Source organism: Pristiophorus japonicus, chromosome 15, assembly GCF_044704955.1.
Source record: "Pristiophorus japonicus isolate sPriJap1 chromosome 15, sPriJap1.hap1, whole genome shotgun sequence".
Lineage (NCBI taxonomy): Eukaryota > Metazoa > Chordata > Chondrichthyes > Pristiophoridae > Pristiophorus > Pristiophorus japonicus.
Genome location: NC_091991.1, coordinates 41,866,930 through 41,889,098, shown reverse-complemented (window position 1 = coordinate 41,889,098; position 22,169 = coordinate 41,866,930). Strand labels below are relative to the sequence as shown.

The 22,169-nt window shown below is 42.1% G+C and overlaps 1 protein-coding gene across 3 annotated transcripts in view; it reads left to right on the top strand.

Annotated features, from left to right (window-relative positions):
* Positions 1-22,169, top strand: part of mdfic (MyoD family inhibitor domain containing) — a 196,704-nt gene that overhangs the window by 138,236 nt on the left and 36,299 nt on the right. For all 3 annotated transcript variants that reach the window (XM_070901621.1, XM_070901620.1, XM_070901622.1), the window contains 3 exons: positions 3,847-4,330; positions 4,625-4,759; positions 13,152-13,289. In XM_070901621.1, the coding sequence (XP_070757722.1) occupies positions 4,675-4,759; positions 13,152-13,289 (223 nt within the window). In that variant the 5' untranslated portion in view covers positions 3,847-4,330; positions 4,625-4,674. The remainder of the gene's footprint in view (positions 1-3,846; positions 4,331-4,624; positions 4,760-13,151; positions 13,290-22,169) is intronic.

Below are 22,169 nucleotides of genomic sequence, written 5' to 3'. Positions count from 1 at the left end.
TCAAGAAAGACTGGATCAACTGGGCTTGTATTCACTGGAGTTCAGAAGAATGAGAGGGGACCTCATAGAAACGTTTAAAATTCTGACGGGTTTAGACAGGTTAGATGCAGGAAGAATGTTCCCAATGTTGGGGAAGTCCAGAACCAGGGGACACAGTCTAAGGATAAGGGGTAAGCCATTTAGGACCGAGATGAGGAGGAATTTCTTCACTCAGAGAGTGGTGAACCTGTGGAATTCTCTACCACAGAAAGTTGTTGAGGCCAATTCACTAAATATATTCAAAAAGGAGTTAGATGAAGTCCTTACTACTAGGGGGATCAAGGGGTATGGTGAGAAAGCAGGAATGGGGTACTGAAGTTTCATGTTCAGCCTGAACTCATTGAATGGCGGTGCAGGCTAGAAGGGCCGAATGGCCTACTCCTGCACCTATTTTCTATGTGAGGTACCGCTCGCGTCTTGTGGTGAATGGGTCGTGCCTCTGGGACCAAGTGGATCTGCACCTTCGCCCCGGAAAAGTTTCCAATGCCTGTCTCAAAAAGAGAAGGAAATTTGTTCAGAACCTGGGTACATGAGGCCTCATTGACAGGTGATAGCGCTCGGATGTCATCCCAGTTCCAGCGGATTTTGCCCAGCCAGCTCCTTCCAAGCAGTGTAGGGCCATCGACTGGGACAATTCAGAGTGGCAATTTGTGCACCGTGCACTTGTAGATGACCTTGACTATAGCGCTGCTCAGGACAGTGATAAGCTCTTTGGTGTACGTTCCCAGTTTCATGTGGATGGGGCTCAGGGCTGGTCTGAATGCCTTGTTGCACCACAGTCTCTCAAACATCTTTTTACTCATGATGGATTGGGTAGCGCCAGTGTCTAGTTCCATGGCTACGGGTAAGCCATTCAATTTTACATTAAGCAGAATAGGTGGACATTCGTCGAAAATGTATGCACCCCGTGTACTTCAGCATCTGCCTCCTCTCTCTGAGGCTCAAAATTGCTTTGATCCACCATGGACCAATCTTCCTCTGCCATGTGGTGGTTAGCAGGTTTTGCAGAGCTTGCAGCTCGTTTGCAAGCTCATTGGAAGTGCCCCATTGTTCCACAGCTCTTGCAAACATACCCTTTGAAGCGGCATGAATAGGCTGAATGGAAGCCTCCACAATGCCAACTAGGTGTGAATTGCCTTGCATTCATCCTTTGTTGGGGACTCTGAGTCATCTGGGTCACCTGAGGCCTGCGGGCAGTTGCAGACTCGTGGGTTCTGCCCTGTACATTTCTGCTCGCAAACACAGTTCCAGTTAATTTATGAACATTGCTAGCATTTGTGTGCTGAGAGATTTGTTTGGTGTTAGCACAGGTGTTTATGTCCACCAGTGATATCACAATGGTCTTACTGAGGGTCGGTGTCTCTACAGTCAAAAGTTTTCCTTGGATGGTCTCGTGGCCAATGCCCAATACAAAAATGTCTCTGAGCATTTGCTCCAGGTAGCCATCAAACTCACAATGCCCTGCAAGTCATCTTAGCTTGGCAACGTAGCTCGCCACTTCCTGACCTTCAGATCGCTGGCACATGTAGAACTGATACCTCGCCATCAGCATGCTCTTTCTCAGGTTAAGATGCTCCCGAACCAGTGTACACAGCTCCTCATACGACTTATCTGTGGGTTTCACTGGAGCCAGAAGATTCTTCATGAGGCTGTAGGTCGGTGCCCCGCAGACTGTGAGGAGGACCGTTCTCCTTTTTGCAGCGCTTCCTTCTCCATCCAGCTCGTTGGCTACAATGTACTGGTCTTGCCATTCGACATAGGCTTCCCAGTCCTCATCCTCCGAGAACTTCTCCAGGATGCTCACAATTTGCTGCATCTTTGCGTTGGATTCTTATTCTCGTCGCTAGTTATTGTGTTCCTAACACAGATGAGGCTGCACACAGGGAGGTTAAAGTAACAGTGATCTCAGTCTTTATTAAGACACTCCAGAGTGAGGAACATGCCTTAGGGTCCGGCTTATATACAGTGCTCCCAAGGGATGCTGGGATGCAGAAATTACAGGCGGCCTGAGAGCCCGTGAACCGACTTAAAAACTTAAAACTTAAAAACGGGACTGCTCCTTGCACCACCCTCCAGGCCAAGTCGCCAATACATAAGGTGAGGACTCCTGCGTAGAGAGCATGCCATTGGAGACCCCCACCTCCTCCGGACAGCAAGATGGTGTGCCATGGCATGTCCGGATGGCATTCGAGGATGGCAAGGTGGAGAGCATGCAAGAGCAGCCTGTACAGGAATCCCCTCCGTGCAGAATTGAAAGGCACTGAGGGGATTTCCTGGAGGAGGCTCACGTTGTGAGGGGCCAGCTCTCGAGGGAGGTTGTGGGGCTTGGCGTCGATGAGGAATTCCATCCGGACGGGGGTCAGTTCGGACAGGATCCGCCCACGTGCTCGGGCCTCCTCCACTCACCTAACGGGTGTCAGGGCCCAGTGCTGTTTTTAGCGACTCAATGGCATTTGCCGCACGCTGGACGTCGGCCCAGGATAGGTGCCGTGCCAGCTTGTTTGGCGCCATCCAGCCCGCTCCTCTGCTATAGGACAGGTCACTGACCCTGGTCACTTCGCCAGCCACAGCCCTCTCGTCCGCCTGCCACCTAAAACTGCGGTCATGGAGGTACGGATTCTCGAGCTGTGGCTTCCGAAGGACAGTCGCCACTCCAGACGGGGGAGAACTGCGTTTGGTGGCGACTCTGTTCCAGACCCTGATCAGTTTCTGGTAAAAGACAGGCAGCCCCCGCATGGTGGTCCTGACGCCCCCAGGCTCACAAACAGGAGCTGCATGTCATAATTGAAGTAGTACTGCTAGTGGAAGAAATACATCGCCAGCACACACCTTCTAGGAGGGGGCTCAACATAGAGGTATCTCTGCAGGGTCTGAAAAAAGAAAGTCGCATGCTGGGTGCTGACGCACACCAACGACTGACCGCCCTCCCTAAGCCCTTCAACTTTACAACTATTGCAGTGCTGGTTGGCTGTCTGTCCAACATCAAATCTGAGATGAACCAGTACTTCCTCCAAGTACGTATTAGTAACACTGAAGCCATCCTGTTTGATTTACATCAATCCTCATTTCAAATGCCTCCTTAAAATGTGGCTTTTTGGCTATACCTTCAGTCACCTCTCCCTAACCTTCCAACCCCTACTCCTTCCCTCTACAATGTGTCATGGAACATTTTGCTATGTTAAATGTGACATAGAAGTAAAACTGTTGTTGATATTGGATAGTTTAAGGTTCCTGTAAATGTTACTAATTATGTATTATTAAAGAAAATTTGCCCCATAAACCTTAAATCATGATACAGAAATAAAAGAGGTTGTATGTTTTGAAACGACTTGTTTTGAAATAAGCTTCCTGAAAATATTTTGTGTGGAATTTTCTTGCCATGATGAAAGGGGAGAGGAATTCACCTTTATCACAGTGGTGGAGTTTTTCTAAAAGACCAGAGCAGATGACAGTGAAATGAAACTTTTGTTTTAAAATAGTGTACTGTTACAACTGCAAGCGTAAATGCATTATTTGAGTACAGCTTTATAAGGTGAACAATATTGCTAAGAATCGCAACGAAACATTTTTGAAGTGAATTGAATTAAATAATGTTGTTAGCTATGCGACTACAGAACTTCTGAGTGAAATATCAAGGGCGGGTCCTTTGTGGGTCTTAAGATCCACTGGGCGTCAACCGATAGCAGCCAATGTGTAATTATTAGAACAAGCATTCGGATTTCACGCAGCATTTTAACCGGGAAATGAATCGGCTGTTATGCAGTATGTAACTGTTAAACCTGAATCATATTTTCTTTTCAAACGAAGGCTTTCGAAGAAGGACGGCGATGAATTCAACTTATATATAGAGAAATATTTGACTGCAATCTTATATAGAAAGAAAATAAATGATTGGAATGCAAATAAATCAGATGAAGCGAAGAGTGAAATAGTAGTTGAAGGCAGTAGCAGCGGGTGGACATGTGGACCCTGCGGCTACCCAGCACTCTTGGTGGCTCCACTCCAGCGCTCGATACATTGGCATCCGGAAATGATGAAAATTGTGGTCTGGGGAGAAAAGGAGAAAAAAAGGTCTCTTGTGAAGAAAAGTGAAGAAATGAGTTCGAAGAAATAATGTAAGAGCAGCAGGTTTGGTTGGAGCTTGACTATCTTTGCAAGGCTTCACTTAATCCTCATTGTAGAACAGGCTGCAGAAAGTGGCCGATTGGCGTCCTTGGGATACTTTGTAACTTTTTTTATTAATCCAATAAAATCGCATTCGGAAAACACAAGGGACTGGGATGGTTTTCAGGTACGTAACCCAAGAAAAATGTAGGGCCAAGTCTATTAATGTACTACTCTAAGATAATGCACCATTAGATTATTTTCGTTAAGGACAACTATTTATGTATCTATTAAGTTTTTGTTTAATGTTTTTCTGATTTTGAAACAACTGTTGACGTAGTTCAAATAATGGTTTACAATGGAGACGTAAAAGTAGTTTTGGGGAATTAAATGAACGGTCACAAAGGGTAGAACGTACCGCTTTTTCATTTTTTAAAGTTTAAGGGGTGATACTGTGAGTTTTTCTCCTTGTCTTTATCAGGGTTGCTGGTTCCGTTTCTGGGATCTGTGCCTGACTGAGCTGCTTGGCAGATGTCCCAGGTGAAAGAGCCTCCCGGGCCTGAAGGGCCAGAAGAGGATACTTTCACAGAAAACAGTCTTTTGCTCCACACTGACGGTAAGGAGACTTGGAAAAACGAAACGTAAGCTATCTCATACTGTTGGAGAATTCAGCCTTCTATGTTCAAAAGGTTCGATTTAAACTTAAAAGAAAATTTAACTCAAATCCTCCCTAAAGTTATATTTTAATTCCATACAACTTGTTATAATTTTTTTTGGAGGGGGGTGGGGAAATAAACCAGGCGTCCATGTTTTCAAATATGCATTTGATTGCTGGAATAATTAGAATATTTCTAGGAGAGCACTTTGACTGAAACTTGAGTTTTAAAATATGCATCTAATCTAAACTTGGTCTTTCAGAGTATGTTGAAGTTTGATGACCTCTTGCTATGGTAATTTTAAAAAGTTTCCCCCAAGCTATTCATTTGATTTGTTTTATGATTCCAATGTATGGTACATTTATAGGGTTGATTTATACTGAAGACTTTGAAATTCAAACTGAGCTGTCTCACACCTCAGGGCTATAGTTCACTTGGTTTTCAGAGTTGCATGCCACTTCTGCATTGATGTGTATCCAAAAGTAATTTGTATTGAATAAATGCAGCCATAAATTGCAATATAAGTATCTGGTTTGAGAATGTGGCATGAGTATCTTTTTTAAAAAAAAATCCAAACAAATTATTGGTTTTAAAAGGATTTCTCCCTGATTGTGTGTGTGTGTGTGTGTGTGTGTATAAGATTTACATTGACATTTTGCAACATTTTTTAAAATTACATAACAGCCTTTTTGAAAATCAGTCGAATCATGTAGAAGCCTCCTGTTTGAAGATTTTTGTGGAAATTGACAGCTTTTTATTTAAGGCTCCTGTCATTTTTCTTAGAACTAAGGTTTAATTTTTATCAACTTATTGTCAAAGGCATCACTAGCTAACAATATAATGCAGTTACAAATTTAGACAAACAATTCCATGGTAAAATCTAGATAGACAACTCCAGAGGGATAGCAGTTTGAATGCATGAAATTGGTGCTTGGGTGTGTCAACTGACCAACAGCCCGAAGTTCAATCTTGGCAATTCATTGTGTATTATATGCTAGACAGCTGTTGACTGAATAGGCATCTGTTTTATTTCTGTAGTGCTTCTGTTTTTTTCAAAGAAAATCTCAACTTTCTGATTTCAGTTGTTGCTGTAAACCCTGAATTTGCTGAATTGTTTCTTCATTTTCTCTTTGGATAATGAAAATGCCCTTTGTATTACTGCATTATTAAAAAATGAAATAAGTTGATAGAACCAAAAAGCAGAACATATTCTCTGATGCTGAAACAAAATGAGAGTTCAATTTATTAGTGGAGTTTGAGACTAAACAAATCAATCGAGCTTGCTTGTGTCCCACTTAAAGTAAAGGAACAAGAGAGCATTATTGAATTAAATGAGATTTTAGACACCAACTGTTGCAATAAATTGAAATGGATATAGACCATTTTAAACATCTGTTTAAAAAGTGCTTTGCAATTTTAACTGTTTTTCCTATTTATTGTGACTTTCATATAGAATATATGAATAACTTAACTGCTCCATTCATTGAATGGCACTAAACCTTGACTCTTTGAATTTTTCACTGACAAATGTAAGGGTAACTAGGGTATAGCACATCTTGAATTTTAAGAATTTGACTGTTTCCTCTTTTCTCCAGGGAAAGAAAATGTAAAGAAATGATTGGCTTTGGTCTTCCCAATAAAAACCTTTGTCTTCAGTCCCCAACACAAACTCTGTTCCCTAGCCATTAACTCCATTCCTCTCCCTGGCAACTATCTGAGGCTGAACCAGACTGTTCGTAACCTTGGTGCCGTATTTGACCCTGAGATGAGCTTCTGACCACATATCCGTGCCATCACTAAGGCTGCCTACTTCCACCTCCATAACCTTGCCTGACAATGTGTCTGCCTCAACTCATCTGATGCTGAAACCCAAATCCATGCCTTTGTTACCTCTTGACTTGATTATTGCAATGCAATCCTGGATGGCCTCCCATCTTCCATCCTCCATAAACTTAAACTTAAACTTAAACTTAAACTCATCCAAAACTCTGCTGCCCATGTACTAACTCGCACCAAGTCCCATTCACCCATCATCCCTATGCTCGTTAACCTACATTGACTCCTGGTTGAACAACGCCTCAATTTTAAAGTTTTTTGTTTTAAAATCCCTCCATAGCCTCTCCCCCTTCCTATCTGTAACCTCCTCCAGCTCTACAACCCGCCGAGATATCTGTTTTCTTCCAATTCTGGCCTTTTGCACATTCTTGATTTTAATAGCTTCACCATTGACGGCCATGCCTTCAGCTGCTGAGGCCCTAAGCTCTGGAATTCCCTCCCTAAACCTCTCCGCCTCTCGTCCTTTAAGATGCTCCTTAAAATCTACCTCTTTGACCAAGCTTTTGATCACCTGCCCTAATATCTCATGTGGCTCGGTGTTAAATTTTGTTTGATAACACTCCTGTTAAGTGCATTGGGATGATTTTTCATTTTCCAGTGAGGTTCAACCCATAGCATAAAACGATTCTGAGCTTGGCATTAAATTGGCAATCTCACTTTGAGAGACCAGAGAGATGGCTTGCATGGGAAATGGAAGTGCTCCACTGAAGCACTGTAGGGAGTGCTTCCTGATATCCCCACAGTCTTTCAGTTGATGGTGTCGCCATGCTATTTGTTATCCAGGCGCTGAGCAAGCCTTTCTAGAGTTCTCCTTTAATAGTTCTCCATAGAGTCCTTCTTGTGCAGTGATGTATACTTTGATATGCAGTGGAAGCTGTGCTGCCTACCTACCCACCTGTGGTTATGGAAAAATTAATTGTGATGTTTGATGATAGTGCCATCAATGAAATTATCAATATAAAAGTTTGCTTGCATGAAGCCCAGAAAGTGAGATACTTGGTTTCCTGATGTCTCGCATGACAACCAGTCACAGAGCTATTGGAGCATCATTATTTGGATTCATATGATTGCAAGGTGATTTGTCAAGAATCTCGTCTTCTGTGTGTTTCAATCAAGTGCAAGTTTTTTTGCAATTTGGTCATGGAGGAAGCTTTGCAGGAGGGAACAGTTCAGTTCGTAGCTGGAAGTGAAATTTATGTGAAAATCCAAGAATATAAATTGAAAACCTTTTTTAGGGCCAGATTTTTGAGAGGTTTGCGACCGGGTTTTCGCTGCGATTTGACCCTCCACGGCGAGAACCTGGTCGTAAAGCCCGGACGGGATCCTCGGGTACCTGTTTGCGGCGGCGCTTCCATATACCGCCAGGGAGAAGTGCGCCGACGTGCAACGACTCTGATTGCGTTTGCGTCTGAGTTTCGGCTCTCTCCCGACCCCGTATGCTGCGCCCAGAATAGCGACAGGTCAAACCTGTCGGTGGAGTCCTGCCAGCAGTGGTAAGTACGAAAACCTGCAAAAAAGGTAAGTTAAAGTTTTTATATTTTTACATTTTTTTTTGCAGCGATTAGATAGTTAAGGGTCTTGTAAATATTTTTGGAATTTTTTTTTTACCTCCCAAGGCACTGTGAATGCTTGTGCAACGCCGCCCCTTACTGATGTAATGGCTGAAAGTTTGGCCTAAAACGGTAGCACAGCGAAAACGGTAAGTTTTACGTACTGTTACCGTTTTTGCCAAAAAACTCAAAGCCAAAAATCCGGCCTCAGTGTTTTTCTTTCTTCCCCATTCTTCCTTTTATTTCCCCTCTTTACCATTCTCTTACTGTAAAAGTGTGGGCAGGTGAATTGTTCCCAAACCGCTGTCTGTTCTGAAGTGATTATTATGGATCAACCAGTATTTTTCCCTGTTCATTCCTTCAGATAAGCAAGCAGAATTGTTGGTCTTGCATATATTAATTTAAAAATTAGTAGTTTTCATTACTTCATCATTAGTCAGGAACTCAAATTTTCATGTAATGAAGCATTCTGCACTGTTGTTCCCTTCGAGAGACTCCATTCCGTGAGCTCTCCTTCCTTTCTTCTTACATTGCTCTGCCCTTTGGATCTCCCAGAACACCCAAAATTTTACAAAGGCACCATTTCAGTTCATATTGTGAAGCTTTAAATATCAAGTTGTGTTTTTAAAAATCAAGGGTAGGAAATTCCAGGAGGGACCTTTTGGGGGTGGATCTGGGATGGACGTTTGGCCGTCCCATAGATGCACCAATGAACCCGTCCCAATTCCTGGGCTCAGCATACTTTGGGCCGATGCTTGTGCCATTTACATTGCCATAGGGCCCTTGCTTTGGCTGCGTGGTGGGATTTCGCTGCAAGTCCTACCTGCATTACCAACCTGAGAACTTAAAAAAAAAAATTGCTGCTGCTCACTAGCAATCACTTGATCGGTGATTGCTTTCGGGAAACCAGCTTTTTAAAAATATTACGTTCTCTTCCATTCCGCCAGGTCCTTGGCAATTCTGGTGCCAGGGACACATGGTTCTCTCTTGCATCCAGCGTTGTATAGCTTCATAATACGCCTGCCTGTTTGTGGGTGGCTTATTATAATGTGGAGAGTATTTGAGCTGCAATTTCTGTTTGGGGCAAAAAAGGACTGAACACCATGTAAATCATCCACCGCTGCTATCCAGAAACAGTTTTGTGATTAGAGGGCTGCAGAGTTTTGACATCACTATTTTTATGGAATTATAATGCTCTCTTTTCTCTCCCTTCTTTAATATGTTTAAACATAATTTAAAGTAGTGTATAGTGATGACATCAGTGGTACTGCTTAGACAAATTTGAGCACATAGGAATGAATGAACTTGCAAGATTAGTTGCTGAAAAACCCTTGTAGTTTGAAGAGTATCTCTGAGGACTTTATTTTTCATGTATTTATGCTGCAAGGTATTTCCCCAACAGGAGGAAGATTATCCAGTGGGGAAAAAATGGCCAATGGTAGACCTCCTGACTTGAGTCCAGCCACTATGAAAACATTATTTTTAGGTGATTTACTAGTTGACATTAGTAGAAAATCATTCTTTTAACAAAGGTTCAATACTTTTCAGTGCATGTATGTCAACATACTGTCCTAGAAATTTGATGGCGTTGTGACTGTTTTCCCGAATACGGAGGGCAGGAAGTGCACCGCCCGGCATATTGGTATAGGCAGAAAATAGTGTCTAGGGCCCTGCGTTAGACCCTTTGCAAATGCAAATATGAGGCCCCCTGTACAAAGTTGGGTTGCCTGGGCCGGCTGCATTCCGGAAAATCAGGTTTATATGGGGCCTAACCAGTGGACTTTAAAGGGTCACCACCAAAAAGGTAAGTTTAAAATAAAAACACTTCACTGATTGTGGAACCGAAAAGTGCAGGAGTGCTTCTCCCAGCTCTGCTGCAGTCCCGCAGACTGTTGGTTGCCCCCCCCCCCCCCCCCCCACCTCCTGATCATCTTTCGTCATGGTTGCCCCCCCACCCCTGATTGACTTCCCTTTCCCTTTAGTCATTGATACTGCCACTCTACATTCCGAGCCCCTTCGCAGTGAGCTTCCTGTAGACTGCCAATAGTTGTCCGACCAGCTCGCCGGTCTTTTTTTTAAATGAGGCCCTATATCAGATGTGCCTTGGACATGCCCGTTCAAACGCAGGGATCATTCTCTGCACCCAGTTGGCGCCACCATGCAGAAATTTCTAGGTTGTAGTGTTCAGTGACTTTACAGGGTTTGAGTTTTTAAATCTCTGAAGGCAATTTTATGTATATAGACAGGTGAGCATTAGCATGCATCAGTGTGTTTTTGGCAGCAATAAACTCTTTCAACTCTAAAATTAGCCTTGCCATCTCTAAGTGTCATGAACAGTCCACTGAACTGTGCATGTGCCACACTGTGTACAGGTGCAACGTCTGAAATCCGGAATCCTCGGGGCTGAGTACGTGCCATTCTTTTTCAGACAAGAAAATAAATAGTCTGAAATCCAGAATCCTCTGTACCGAATCCGTGCCAAATTTTGTATTTTGCTGGATTTCAGAACTCGCCGTGGCCTGAATCCATGCCAGATTTTGGATTTTGCCGGATTTCGGACCTTGCTGCATGCTGCTCCTCGCCACTCACCGAAATGTCCTGCTTTCGGACAATTCTGGTTTTCGTAGTTCCGGATTCGGGACATTGTACCTGTATTGGAAAATAATGAAGTGTTAACTCAATCATTTAAATGAATAATGTTGAGATTGCAGTGTTCAAAATGGGGCTAACGAGCAAATACAAAATCAGGACTTTTAATCTGGGCCTTGGTTCTATACAATATGAATTACTGCTCCGTCCAAAAGATCTGCACAGAACTTCAGTGAATTTTCACAAAGCACTTGTCATCTTGCTTGTGGTATTCACAGACAGTGTCATTGTTTGGTACTCTGTCCCTTTGCACATGCACTTTTGAATATAGAATTATCCATTCTGGGAGCATGCATTAAGGTATGAAGATTCAGATTTTTTAATTGAAAAACCAAGGTGATGAACCAAATCTCATAGTGCTGGATGTCAGCAAATTTTAAAATTTGCTCGGTAAGTAAGGAAGAAGTGATGCCACGGTCGGGGTTTAAATGTTTGAAGATTTCAGGAGGAAGGAAAGATTGAGGGAGGTAAAGAGTTTCAATTTTGAGGCCCAGGCAAAAAATTGTTGGAATAAGTCTGAAATAGCGACACCAGCATGTATTCGACACTGTCGGGAGGAACAAGAGTATGTAGGATGCCTTCGGATCTAAAATGTTTTGGAACAGCACTGACATAGTGGTCTTGATAAAATAGAGAGAGGCTAGAATGGTTGCAAAAGACACAATTGGAGGCTCTAGGTGATACAGGAATTGTCTATTGGATGATCAGCATTATTTGCATCCTGTCAAGAGTGCAAGACAGGTGCCAGAAAAGTCTTCCCAGATATGGTTTTATTGAGAATTCACAAGATGGGTACAAATGATAGGCCATTCTATCTATCTGAAGCTGATCTATCCAGAAAGACCCTAATGACCCCATAATGGCATCCAGCTGTCTTGCAAATGATTTCAAGGATTTTTGCCTCCTCTCCTCTACCTGAAAGCCCATTGCAATCATCATTGCTTTGTGTGGAGAAGAACTGGCTAACTTCACTCCTAAATTTGCCTTTTACTACCTTGAACCGTTGTCCTACTTTCATGTTTTAATTTTACCTTTTCCATATTCTTTACTATTTTATATATTTAAAAATATGCTTCTAAGATTATTTGATTCTTCTTTCAAAACTGACGAGCCCAAGTTTCTCTAATCTTTCCTTCTATCTCAGTCCTATGATGCTAGGCATCAGTCTCTCTGTTATTTTCTGAACCATTTCCAGGGCTTGAATATTTATTGTCTTGGTGAACGACACTGCATACAGTATTCAAAGTAAGATCTGAGCAGAACACTTCCAACTTGTGTTTTGCTGATATAGTTCAGTATTCAGTTTGCTTTACTGATTGCTGCCCTGCTGTGATCAGATATATGTTGAGTTTGCCAAACCCCTAGATTTCTTTCAATTTCATCTTTAATTATTTCAACACCATTTGTGGAGTTTTTGTCTTTTTTTTCCCCTTCATATTTGTAGTACTTTACACTTCATATTTTATCTTCCATTGATATTCCAAATTAGGCTCTGTTTAACTCATTTTGTAGTTCTTGAGCTGTCTCCGCTCATGCACATTCTCCCTTTTACCCCTACCACCATTAAGTGTCATCTGAAAATTTGAGCAGGTTGCATCCAAATTACTAATGAACTTTTTTAAAACTGGAGGTTTCTCAGTACCAATCGCTGGGGCATCCCACGCAGCACTTATCCCTATCCTGACATAACTTCTCAAAAAATGACACTGTACCTCCTACCTTTCAACCAGTTTCTTATTGATTCCCAGGTTTCATCCCGAATCCCTAACCCTCTGCTCTTAAATAGTAAGCATTATAGAACTTTGTGAAACAGTCTACTTGGGATTTCACTTCCTTAAAGAAATCAGTAGTTAGTCAGACAGAATCTTTTCTTGAGTTTATATTAGCTGTTGTTTACTATGCTATCAAGTGGGTAATCCTCCAGTTCATTCGTAATCAATTCCATCATTGTGCACAGGATTGATAGACGTTGTTACAACAGCGCAGTTTCCCTAAATCTTTTCTATTCTTCCAAAGTAAAATTCCTCAACTCTATCTGTGTTGATTTTTCTCTAGGTGTACTCTGTTTTTATGCCATCTGATGTGCAATAAAATTGTTTTTCCTCAAAATAGAATAAAATCCGTAATCACCTAAACAAGGAGTGATTTGATTTTTGTTCATAGATGTTCGAGAAATCTCTCGTCCTCCTAGATGGCCAGAATAAAGGAATGTTCGAATAAACTTTTTTTTAACTTAAATTGAAACATCATCTTGCCTTTTTACATGTTTTTAGTAATTGGAGAGTTAGAGAAAACATTGAATAATTGCCTCTTTCAGATACCAATAAACATGATGAGGGGAGAGAAGTTGCACAGCAGGAGACCTTACCTTCGCCAGGTAACTGGACCATACATCAAGATGCACAGCACCCATCAAACCTGGCTTCAAATGACACCACTGGTGACCTCATCAGAAGTAAGTTCATGGAAGGTCTTTTGACTAATGTAGTGCATTCTGGAACAAATTGCTGTCTGACAGTATTACAATAATACCACAATTATAGATAGTGATGATATTGACATGCAGTTAGCTTGTGTCAAATGTGATAATGTCAGTAAAGTAACACGAGTCAATGGAATTGCCTTAACAGAATGATGGCTGTCAGAGTATATTAACAGTTTGCGCAAATGCCACAAGTATTGCTGAGCAATGACTGCTCTTTTATTACAATGCATATTGTCAAACTTGTAACTAGTTGATGCTATGTATGTATGTACTAGTGGTGATCTTTGCATTACAGATTTGTTGCCATTGTTTCGAAGAACAAATAGAACTCCGTGGTTCTGATACACATTCATTGGTGTTTCAGTTGTGTGTAGGAAACTTGTTGTGCTATGAATAGTTAAGTTTAGAACAATCCTGGTTTATAAATTGCATTTTCCATAGTATCTTGTGGTAAATTTAAATTGCATTATACAAAGCACTTGAATGAAAAAATCATAACTTGTCCCTCTCTTAGCTATCGAATGTGACTTACCTATTTCAGCCCCTCATTAAAATTACTTTACAAACAAGTCCTAAAAACTATTCTTTGAAAAACAGCTCCAGCGGTCATTGTTATTTTAGCCAATTGAGAACTAAAAATGTGAAAGTAAAGTTGTGCGATCAGCAAGGCCTGACTCCGACACCACTCGTTGACAACTAATTTTGTAAAGGGGTCTTGCAACAGGAGTTGGGTCCCGAATTAACATATATTCAAGGAACCTAATGCCTGTTTTACATGAGACATGGCAATGGGACCAGTGCCATTTCAGTGCAGAACACTGGTGCAACGCATAAGAATTTCTACCCATTAAATTTCAAATGGAACATGAGGTCATTGCTTGCATTGACATTTCATATCTGGGAATGCTGTTTTTAGTACAATAAATGTAGACTAGTTCTGGAGCTGTTTAGTTTTAAAACAGAGGATCATGCCCATAGCATTAATCTGATTCATAGAATCATAGATTCACAGAATATTACAGCACAGAAGGAGGCCATTCGACCCATTGAGTCTGCACCGGCGTAGGTTAAACTAATTTAAAGTAAGGAGGGTTTTACTGAGCTGTCAAAATCACAAATATCAATGGAGATTTCATTTGAGAGAATTCTAAAGAACAAAGAAAGATTTCCCCCCCCCCCCATAGAAGCTAATTTATATTTGAGTATTATTCAACAGACCTCTAGTAACCCTGTTGTTGCCACTCTTCGGCCGCGACTTTTCTTACTGGGTCGGGAGAGAGGCAGGCGACTTTGGATGTGGAATGGAACCCTGCTGCCGGTAGCAGCCGCTCTGTTGAAGTGATTTCCCTTGATTGGGCTTGTTGAGACCACTCTGCGAGGTTCCCAGCTAATTAAAAGGAAGCTGGTCTAATGACATCATTTGATGATGCGTCATCAGCCTGTTTCCTTAAAGTGACCATGGCCACATTCATTTTGATAGTTGTGCTTGTCCGTGTTCTGCAACATTGAGGAATGGAGTCTCAGCATGCAAGGAACAGTTTCCTTCCCTTCCAATGGGCGGAAGAGACCTCCCCAGGTCACCAATGCAGCCTGGTTGCACATTGCACAGGAGGTCATAAGCAGGGATATCGTCAGGAGGACCTGGCTGCAGTGTCGTAAACTTTCAATGAGCTCAGTAGATCACAATGTTACTGCAAAGCTACACTCAACCTCATCCTGCTGTGCCATTCATCACATCCCCATTACTCTGCCTTCCCTGCCCTACTCCTGTACATTCTTATTCACCAACTTACCTTGCGCTTCCACCCATCCCCCCTCTATCTATGTTATCACTTCCCCATTTCACTAGCCATCCTTCACATACTCCTTCATCCTTGTGCAAACATACCAACCAACAACAACACAAGGGTAGGCAATTGGGTCTTTCAGCCAATGTTCATGTAAAGTATCGTCAAACATTGAAATCTTTATTTTCAAAACTTTGCTTTCTTGGATAGATTTGTGTGCTCCTTTGGAAGTGGCTTAGTGAGTTGCAGTGAATGGTGAGACATAACAGTACCCCCGCAATGGTGAAGAGTGTGAAGGGAATGGCTTGGGCATTGTAGGGATGCTTTATGGTGTTGGTATAGGGTGGTGCCAACCTGGCATGTCAAGTGGAGTAAATCTGGCCATGGTGAAGCTGCCTCTGGCCTCCTGGGCAGCAATGTGCTGATGCCCTCTGGCCTGTGCAGCATTAGGTGATTGTGGAGAAGGTTGGTGTTGCTGGTGTGCCTGGTGGTGATGGTGTGTGGGCTGCTCGTGGTGGGATTCTGAGGCTCAAGGTGAGGTTTTTTTCAAGGGCACCGATGCTGATGGAATAGATGGCAGCTGAAGTTGAGTTGACAGCGATCTGCCAATGGTGAGAGGTTGTTCCAAGGAATTGACACTGGATAGAGTTTTCACTCCAAACACTTCCAACCTTCCTGAAGCTGAAAAGTATATTGGAAATCCTGAAGGCTCCAGCTTCTAACATTGCAAAGTGAAAAGCTGTGAAATGGTAGCTTTTATACCACTTTTGCAGCTGTCACCTATTCAAAGCAATGGAGAATCACTGAAAACCTGACGTACTTACCTGATGTGATCTCAGTGACCGGAACCTCCTGAAAAAGTTGGAAAAATGGTTAGTAGCTGGTAAAATGCTGCTTAAACATCTTCAGTATTTCAATTGCCTGACCTGCCGGGTCTGTAAACTGCAGGCAGAGCCGGCACTTGGGGAAACTTACAAGGAGGTGGATTCAGAGCGGGATACTGCCCCGCTGTTAATCTTTAGATTTTGACCCACCTCCGAACCCGCCCTCTTAGTGCCAGCAAAGTCCTGGCCTTCATGTGAGTTTGGATCGTGAGTGATGCTATGTTGCTTGACTCTGGGGAACATTATCCAATGCTCATACCTGTACACTTCTAACAGATTCAACTGAATAGCAATTCCTTTCTTCCTTTTAAGCTTGATTGGGGTCTGTTGTACTTATATTTTTGTTGCTCGGGCTGAGAGCCAGTCAACGTGCCAGGGATTATGCCTTCCTGTTCTCCATAGCTTGTTGCCGCATGGCTTGTTATACACCATGTATTTGTTGAATGACAATGTTTAATACATTGTTAATTCAAATTGGGAATAGGAATTCTTTAAAACTACATTTTTGTCTTTTTTTTCCTCATAAACCAGAAGCCAGAGTTTTTTTTCCAGGTATTCTTTGGTTATGTATCCTCTTTTTTTGATCAATAATCCAAAATGTATACATCTTTTTGTCTGCATGCTCACTGAGCAATTTTAATTCATAGATGCGATTTACATTGAAGGTTTTTTTAGATGTATTTTTGTCTTTTTTTTCTTGTATTTGAGATTGTCTGACTTTCTTGATTTGTCATGTGCTAGGTAATTCAGAAAGGAAATCTGATCTGAGTAGACACTTGTTTTACTCTGTGAATTTATGGTCTGTAGAATTATAGTATAATTTAGTTTAGAGAAATTTTGCAGATAATTTGGTTTTGTACAAGGTCAAATATGAATCATTAACTCTGGATGACAAACCAACATTTTTTAATGAAATAAATTTATATAGTGCCTTTTGCCAATGAATTGTTTTTGAAGTACAGTCACTGGTTTGAAGGCAAATATAGCAGGCAATTTGCACATAAGCAAGTTCCCAGAGAGCAATGAGATAAGTGACTAGTTATTTTGTTTCTGGAGGTGTAGTTTGAGGGATAAGTGTTGGTCAGGACAGCGAGAGAATTTTGAATGATGCCAGCTGAACATGCAGACAAAACTCAGTTTTATATCTCACCTGAATGACGATGCCTACAATTTTGTACCAATCAGACGTGTAAATCCAGATTATATTCTCAAATCCATGACTTGTACCCACAGCCTCCTGATTCAGAGGCAAGGCTGCTACCATTAGGCCGAACATTATTTCTTTACAAAGTACAATTTGTGACCACAGCTGCCAGCATTATCCAAGCATGGGGTCGAAGTGTTTTTCTGTTTGTTGTTACAAGAGCCTGGATTTTCCACTAGGATGGAAATCCTACCGGAACTGTGGCAGGATGAGAATGACGCACACCCGCCCGATGTCACTGGTGCTAACACTGCTATAACTTCTGTGATGTTTTGAAAGTCCATTTAATTAGAATAATTTATGTCTGCTCCAAGTGTTGTAAACTCCCCTGATTGGGAGCTCACCTATTTCGAAACAGTAAATAGCATTCTGCTGCAGTGTTTAAAGACCTGCAGCAATTTAAAAGGACTGTTAATACCCAATGTTTTGGCTGCGGTAAAGTGATCATTGTCCAAATGTTCATTTGACTTTTTCTGTCCATAAAATTTAATGCACTCCATTTCCCAATAGATGTTGCTGGCAGGCCAATACAAACTCTCCCCACGTCTGTTGCGAATATCTCAAAGGGCAGCATGCAAATGATAAAAATAAGGAGCCAAAGATGGAACATTGTGAATGAGGTGACCTTGTAGAGGTTAGAGGAAAAGCCATTGTTGTAAATGTGGTTATTTAGGGAGTGGAGCCGTATAAGGGCGACTCCTCCGAGGGGAAGCATAGGGGAGAGATGGTGGTGGAGGAAGATGTTGTGGTTGAGTGTTTCAAACATCACAGATGTTGAGACAGGATGAGAAGGGATAATACACTGTATTTGCAATTGCAGAACATTTCAAAGCCCTTGATGATTAGGCTGATAGTGGTGCTGAGTATGATGGAAGCTAGATTGAAGGGTTTTGACAAAAGGAATCTTAGGAGAGGATAGCAATCCACTGGGGGGGTGATGACTGGTGCAAAAACCTTGGAGAAGAAAGGGAAGTTAGATATGGGATCATGGTTGGAGAGGATGAAGGGATCAAGAGTGAGTTTTTTTTTGAAGGAAGAATGAAGGTTTTGGAGAAGAGAATACGTTAGAAAGGTATGTTAGCAAAGATTGGAGTAAGGAGAACTGGTTGGATGGGAAGGAGATGGGCCTGGTGAATGTTAGTGGGGAGATGGGGTGGGGGGGGGAAGTTTGAGTGATAAGGGCTCGGGTTGGGGCAGGAAAATACTGAAGGGGAGGAGGAGGAGGAGGCTGTGACTGAAGCAGAAAATGTTGTAAATACACAGCTGGTCAATCTGTAAATCATTGTGGTTAGAAGCCTTTATCAGAACACTTCTATCTGAAATGGTAATCTGGCTCCTCCTTTACAGATACTGAATGACCTGTGTATTGGCAGTGTATTCTGTTTTTGTTTCCGATTTCCAACATTTACAATTTATTTATTTTCTTTTTTAAGTGGTTGAGATAGCTGTGTGGATAGTCTTGATCCTTGAGATAAGGTAGTCCATAAACTCTTCACACTTGGTGATTGGGGGTGGGGGGAATTTAAGTAGGTGGCTGATTGTTGAAACAAGTTTGGAAATGGTCTTTGAACTCAAGGACATAGTAGGATTTGGCTGGATTTATTCATATACAAATTGCTAAGGGAAGAAAATATAGAACAACCATAAAAAATAAACATTTACATTTTACTTAATTTTGTAAAAGTTGTAAAAGAAGGTTGCCCTTCTCGGGTAGATGAGAAATAGGAGGTGACCAAGAATAAATTCTTGAGGGACTCCAGAGATAACAATGTGGGATTGGGACGAGAAGCCAGTGCATGAGATTCTCTGGTTACAACTGGATAAATAAGAATGGAACCAGGCAAAAAAGGCTGACCCATTCAGCTGACAATGGAGGAGAGGCTTTGGAGGTGGATGGTGTGGTCAACTGTGTCAAAGGCTGTATACAGGTCAAGAAGGATTGTGCACTATGGGCACAATCACAGGATGTAATTTGTGACTGAAGGCCATTGGGGTGCTGTGGCAGGGATGGAAACCTGAATGAAGAGGTTCAAACATGGGATTGCACGGGAGATGGGTAAGGATTTGGGAAACGACAATAAATTGAAGGACTTGAGTGGAAAGAGAGGTTGTAGATGGGGAGGTAGTTTGCAAGGACACTGGAGTCGAGGGTGAGTTTTTTGAGGTGGGAGGTAATGATGGCACATTTGAAAGGGAGGGGCACAGTACCTGAGGAGAGGGAACCGTAACCATTAAAATATCCGCAAGCAGGGGGGAACCAGTAAGGAAAGTTGGGTAGTCATCAGTTTAGTGGGAATAAAGTCGAGAGAGCAGGATGTGGGTTTCGTGGACAAGATGAGCTCTGAGAGGGCATGATTGGAGATATGAGAAAAATGAGTTCGGGCCGGGGGTAATCTTTGGGGGAAGTTTGGCTTGATGGGCCAGGGGAAGACAGGGATGCAGCAGAAACAGCTGAACGGATGGTCCTAATCTTAGAGACAAAGGCATTCATTTGCTCCCCAAACTTCATGTTGGAGGTGAGGATGGAGGGGGAATAGTAGAGGGGTTTAAGAAGAGTGTTGGTAGTGAAGAGATGCCGGGGATTACCTTTGCACTCCAGGATGCTCCTGGAATAGTGAGCGAGTTTTGGCAGAGCAGAACCTGATGGCGCTTATGTGGTCCAGCCAGATTTGGCGATGAATAGGCTAAACCAATTGTCTGCCATATTGTTCAAGTCTGCAACCCTTGGACTTAAGAAAATGGAGATGAGTGCTATACCACGGGAAAGACCAGACCAGAGTGGTAGAGCACAAGGGTTTTACTGGGGACAAGTGCATCAAAGTTGGAGGTGAAGTAATTGAGCAGATCAGTAGATGCAGATATATTGGAGGGCTATACAGTTGAGAATTTGAAAGTGTCATTGGGAGTGACTTGAGGAGAGTTGTTTCCAGGGGTGAACGCAGAAGGAAGTGGGATAGAATGGGGATGCACGTGGAGAGGGATACAAGGAAGTGATCAGAGACTGCCTTATCTGTGATTGAGATGATGGGAGTAGAGAGGCCATGTGAGATGACCAGGTTGAAGGTGGGGCAGTGATTGAATAGGAGAGCTTATATGGAGGGAGAGGTTAAGGAGGGCAGTGAACTCTAGGATAGAGGTCAAGGTGAGTTGAAATTGCTGAGGATGAAAAGTCACTTGTTGCAGAGGCTGAGGGAGGAAAGAAGTTTCCTACCGAAATATGACGTGATACTTTGAGTGGACGGTAGAGAATGAGGATTTTAAAGAAGAGCTAGGGGTGGAACAAGGAGAGGTGCTCAAAGTAGAAGGCGCCAGATGAGTGGGGTGATCGACCAAGGTGAGATTTGGTGATCAGGGCCACACCGCCACCCTGGCAATTTGGCCATGGCAAGTGATGGAAGGTATCGCCAGGTGGGGAGGCTTCAGTAAGCTCGATATTAAAACCCATCTGAATGTGTAGTTTTTTATTCCGTGTCCTGTACTACACGTATACCAGAAATTAGTTGAATTATATGCACATCCTGATTAAGTCATTCAATTGTGGCATGGCGGAGCCAGGATCTGCCCAGTATCTTACTGAGGCACACCAGTTGTTTCATTGACATTGATCTTTCATGCAGATGTCTCGCACTAATTCTCTGACATACAAAGTTGGCCATAAAAAGGTTGTATACTGGCTTTGATGCGTTTAGTTCACCAACTTGCCCATCACACAAGCGGGCCTTTAGGGTTAATCACTTCTGGAAAATTACAGTGCATGTAATATAAATTTAGATGGTTGAGAGGTACAGAAGTGATTATTTACTCAAAAGATTAGGTAAGTGATTTATATGGCTTTTTAGTAGTGATTTTTATTGCAAAATTATTAATTGTCAGTAGAGGAAGGAGCAGAGTTAGTCTTTAAGGTTGTATGCACAATGTCGAAATTACATTAGCAAAACTATGTAATTGGAGCCCAATTATGCCTTTTTCTTTTATCAAAACTATATCTATCAACCTTTGGACTTTTTGCTTAATAAATTCAGGATCTTTAGTTTAGTTTAATTTCCAGTAGCATGTATTCTGAGAGGTCCTAGTCGGCCTCGTGTTCCTCCAGAGTTAAGTGCAGGCACAAGAGTTGAGGCTTTAGTAGCACAAATAAGATACAAAATTCGAGTACAGTCACTAAATCAAAAATGCATTTGACTCTGTCACCATTCCAATATCTACCTTGAGTGATGGTCTGGTGGTGAATTACCTTTTTATTTGTTTCCTGTGTTACATGAGGGAACAGTGCAACACCTCAATCCAGTGGACATGCTGGTGATACTTGCAGAAATCCAGCTCTGGTTAGTAGGGGATGTACTACAATGTATGCAGTGTAAGTATTGATTGCACGATGGGTTATCTGCCATCGTCAACATTGGGCCATCATTGTCTGTCTACAGGAATGCAAGCAATGCAACAGAGATACTTACTGGCAGTATTTGACCGTTTTGAGTATTTCAGAAAAAAAATCTGGCAGTCTGAGGTTTATCACAGCTTCTCTGGTTTTGGAAACCCCTGCCTGACGACAAATCAAATGAAGTTAACAGACAAGTAATTGGAAAAGGTTTGAGCTCAGTGATTCCATCTTTTTTCCATTTTTAATTTTCATCTAAAATTTTAAAATAAAGGAAAATTACTTGATGGACAGAGAGGCAGTCCTTTCTCTGATTTTTTTCAGATTATTATTTGAATATTTCTCTCCCTTTTTAAGTTTTTACAAATGGGTTCTTCGCCAACATGTGATTTGATTTTTTTTTGTCCAGTACCTGTATCACTGCTCAATTTTCAGATGCTGTGACCTATCCCAAGTCATGAATCCAGAACCCCATTATAGTCTCTCAAAACTTTAATGGAAATAACATTTCTGCTAATCTACACCAAGAAATCTCCCCAAGTCTCCTCTATAATCCACTGCTAATCTACACCAAGAAGTCTCCGTAATAATCCTCTC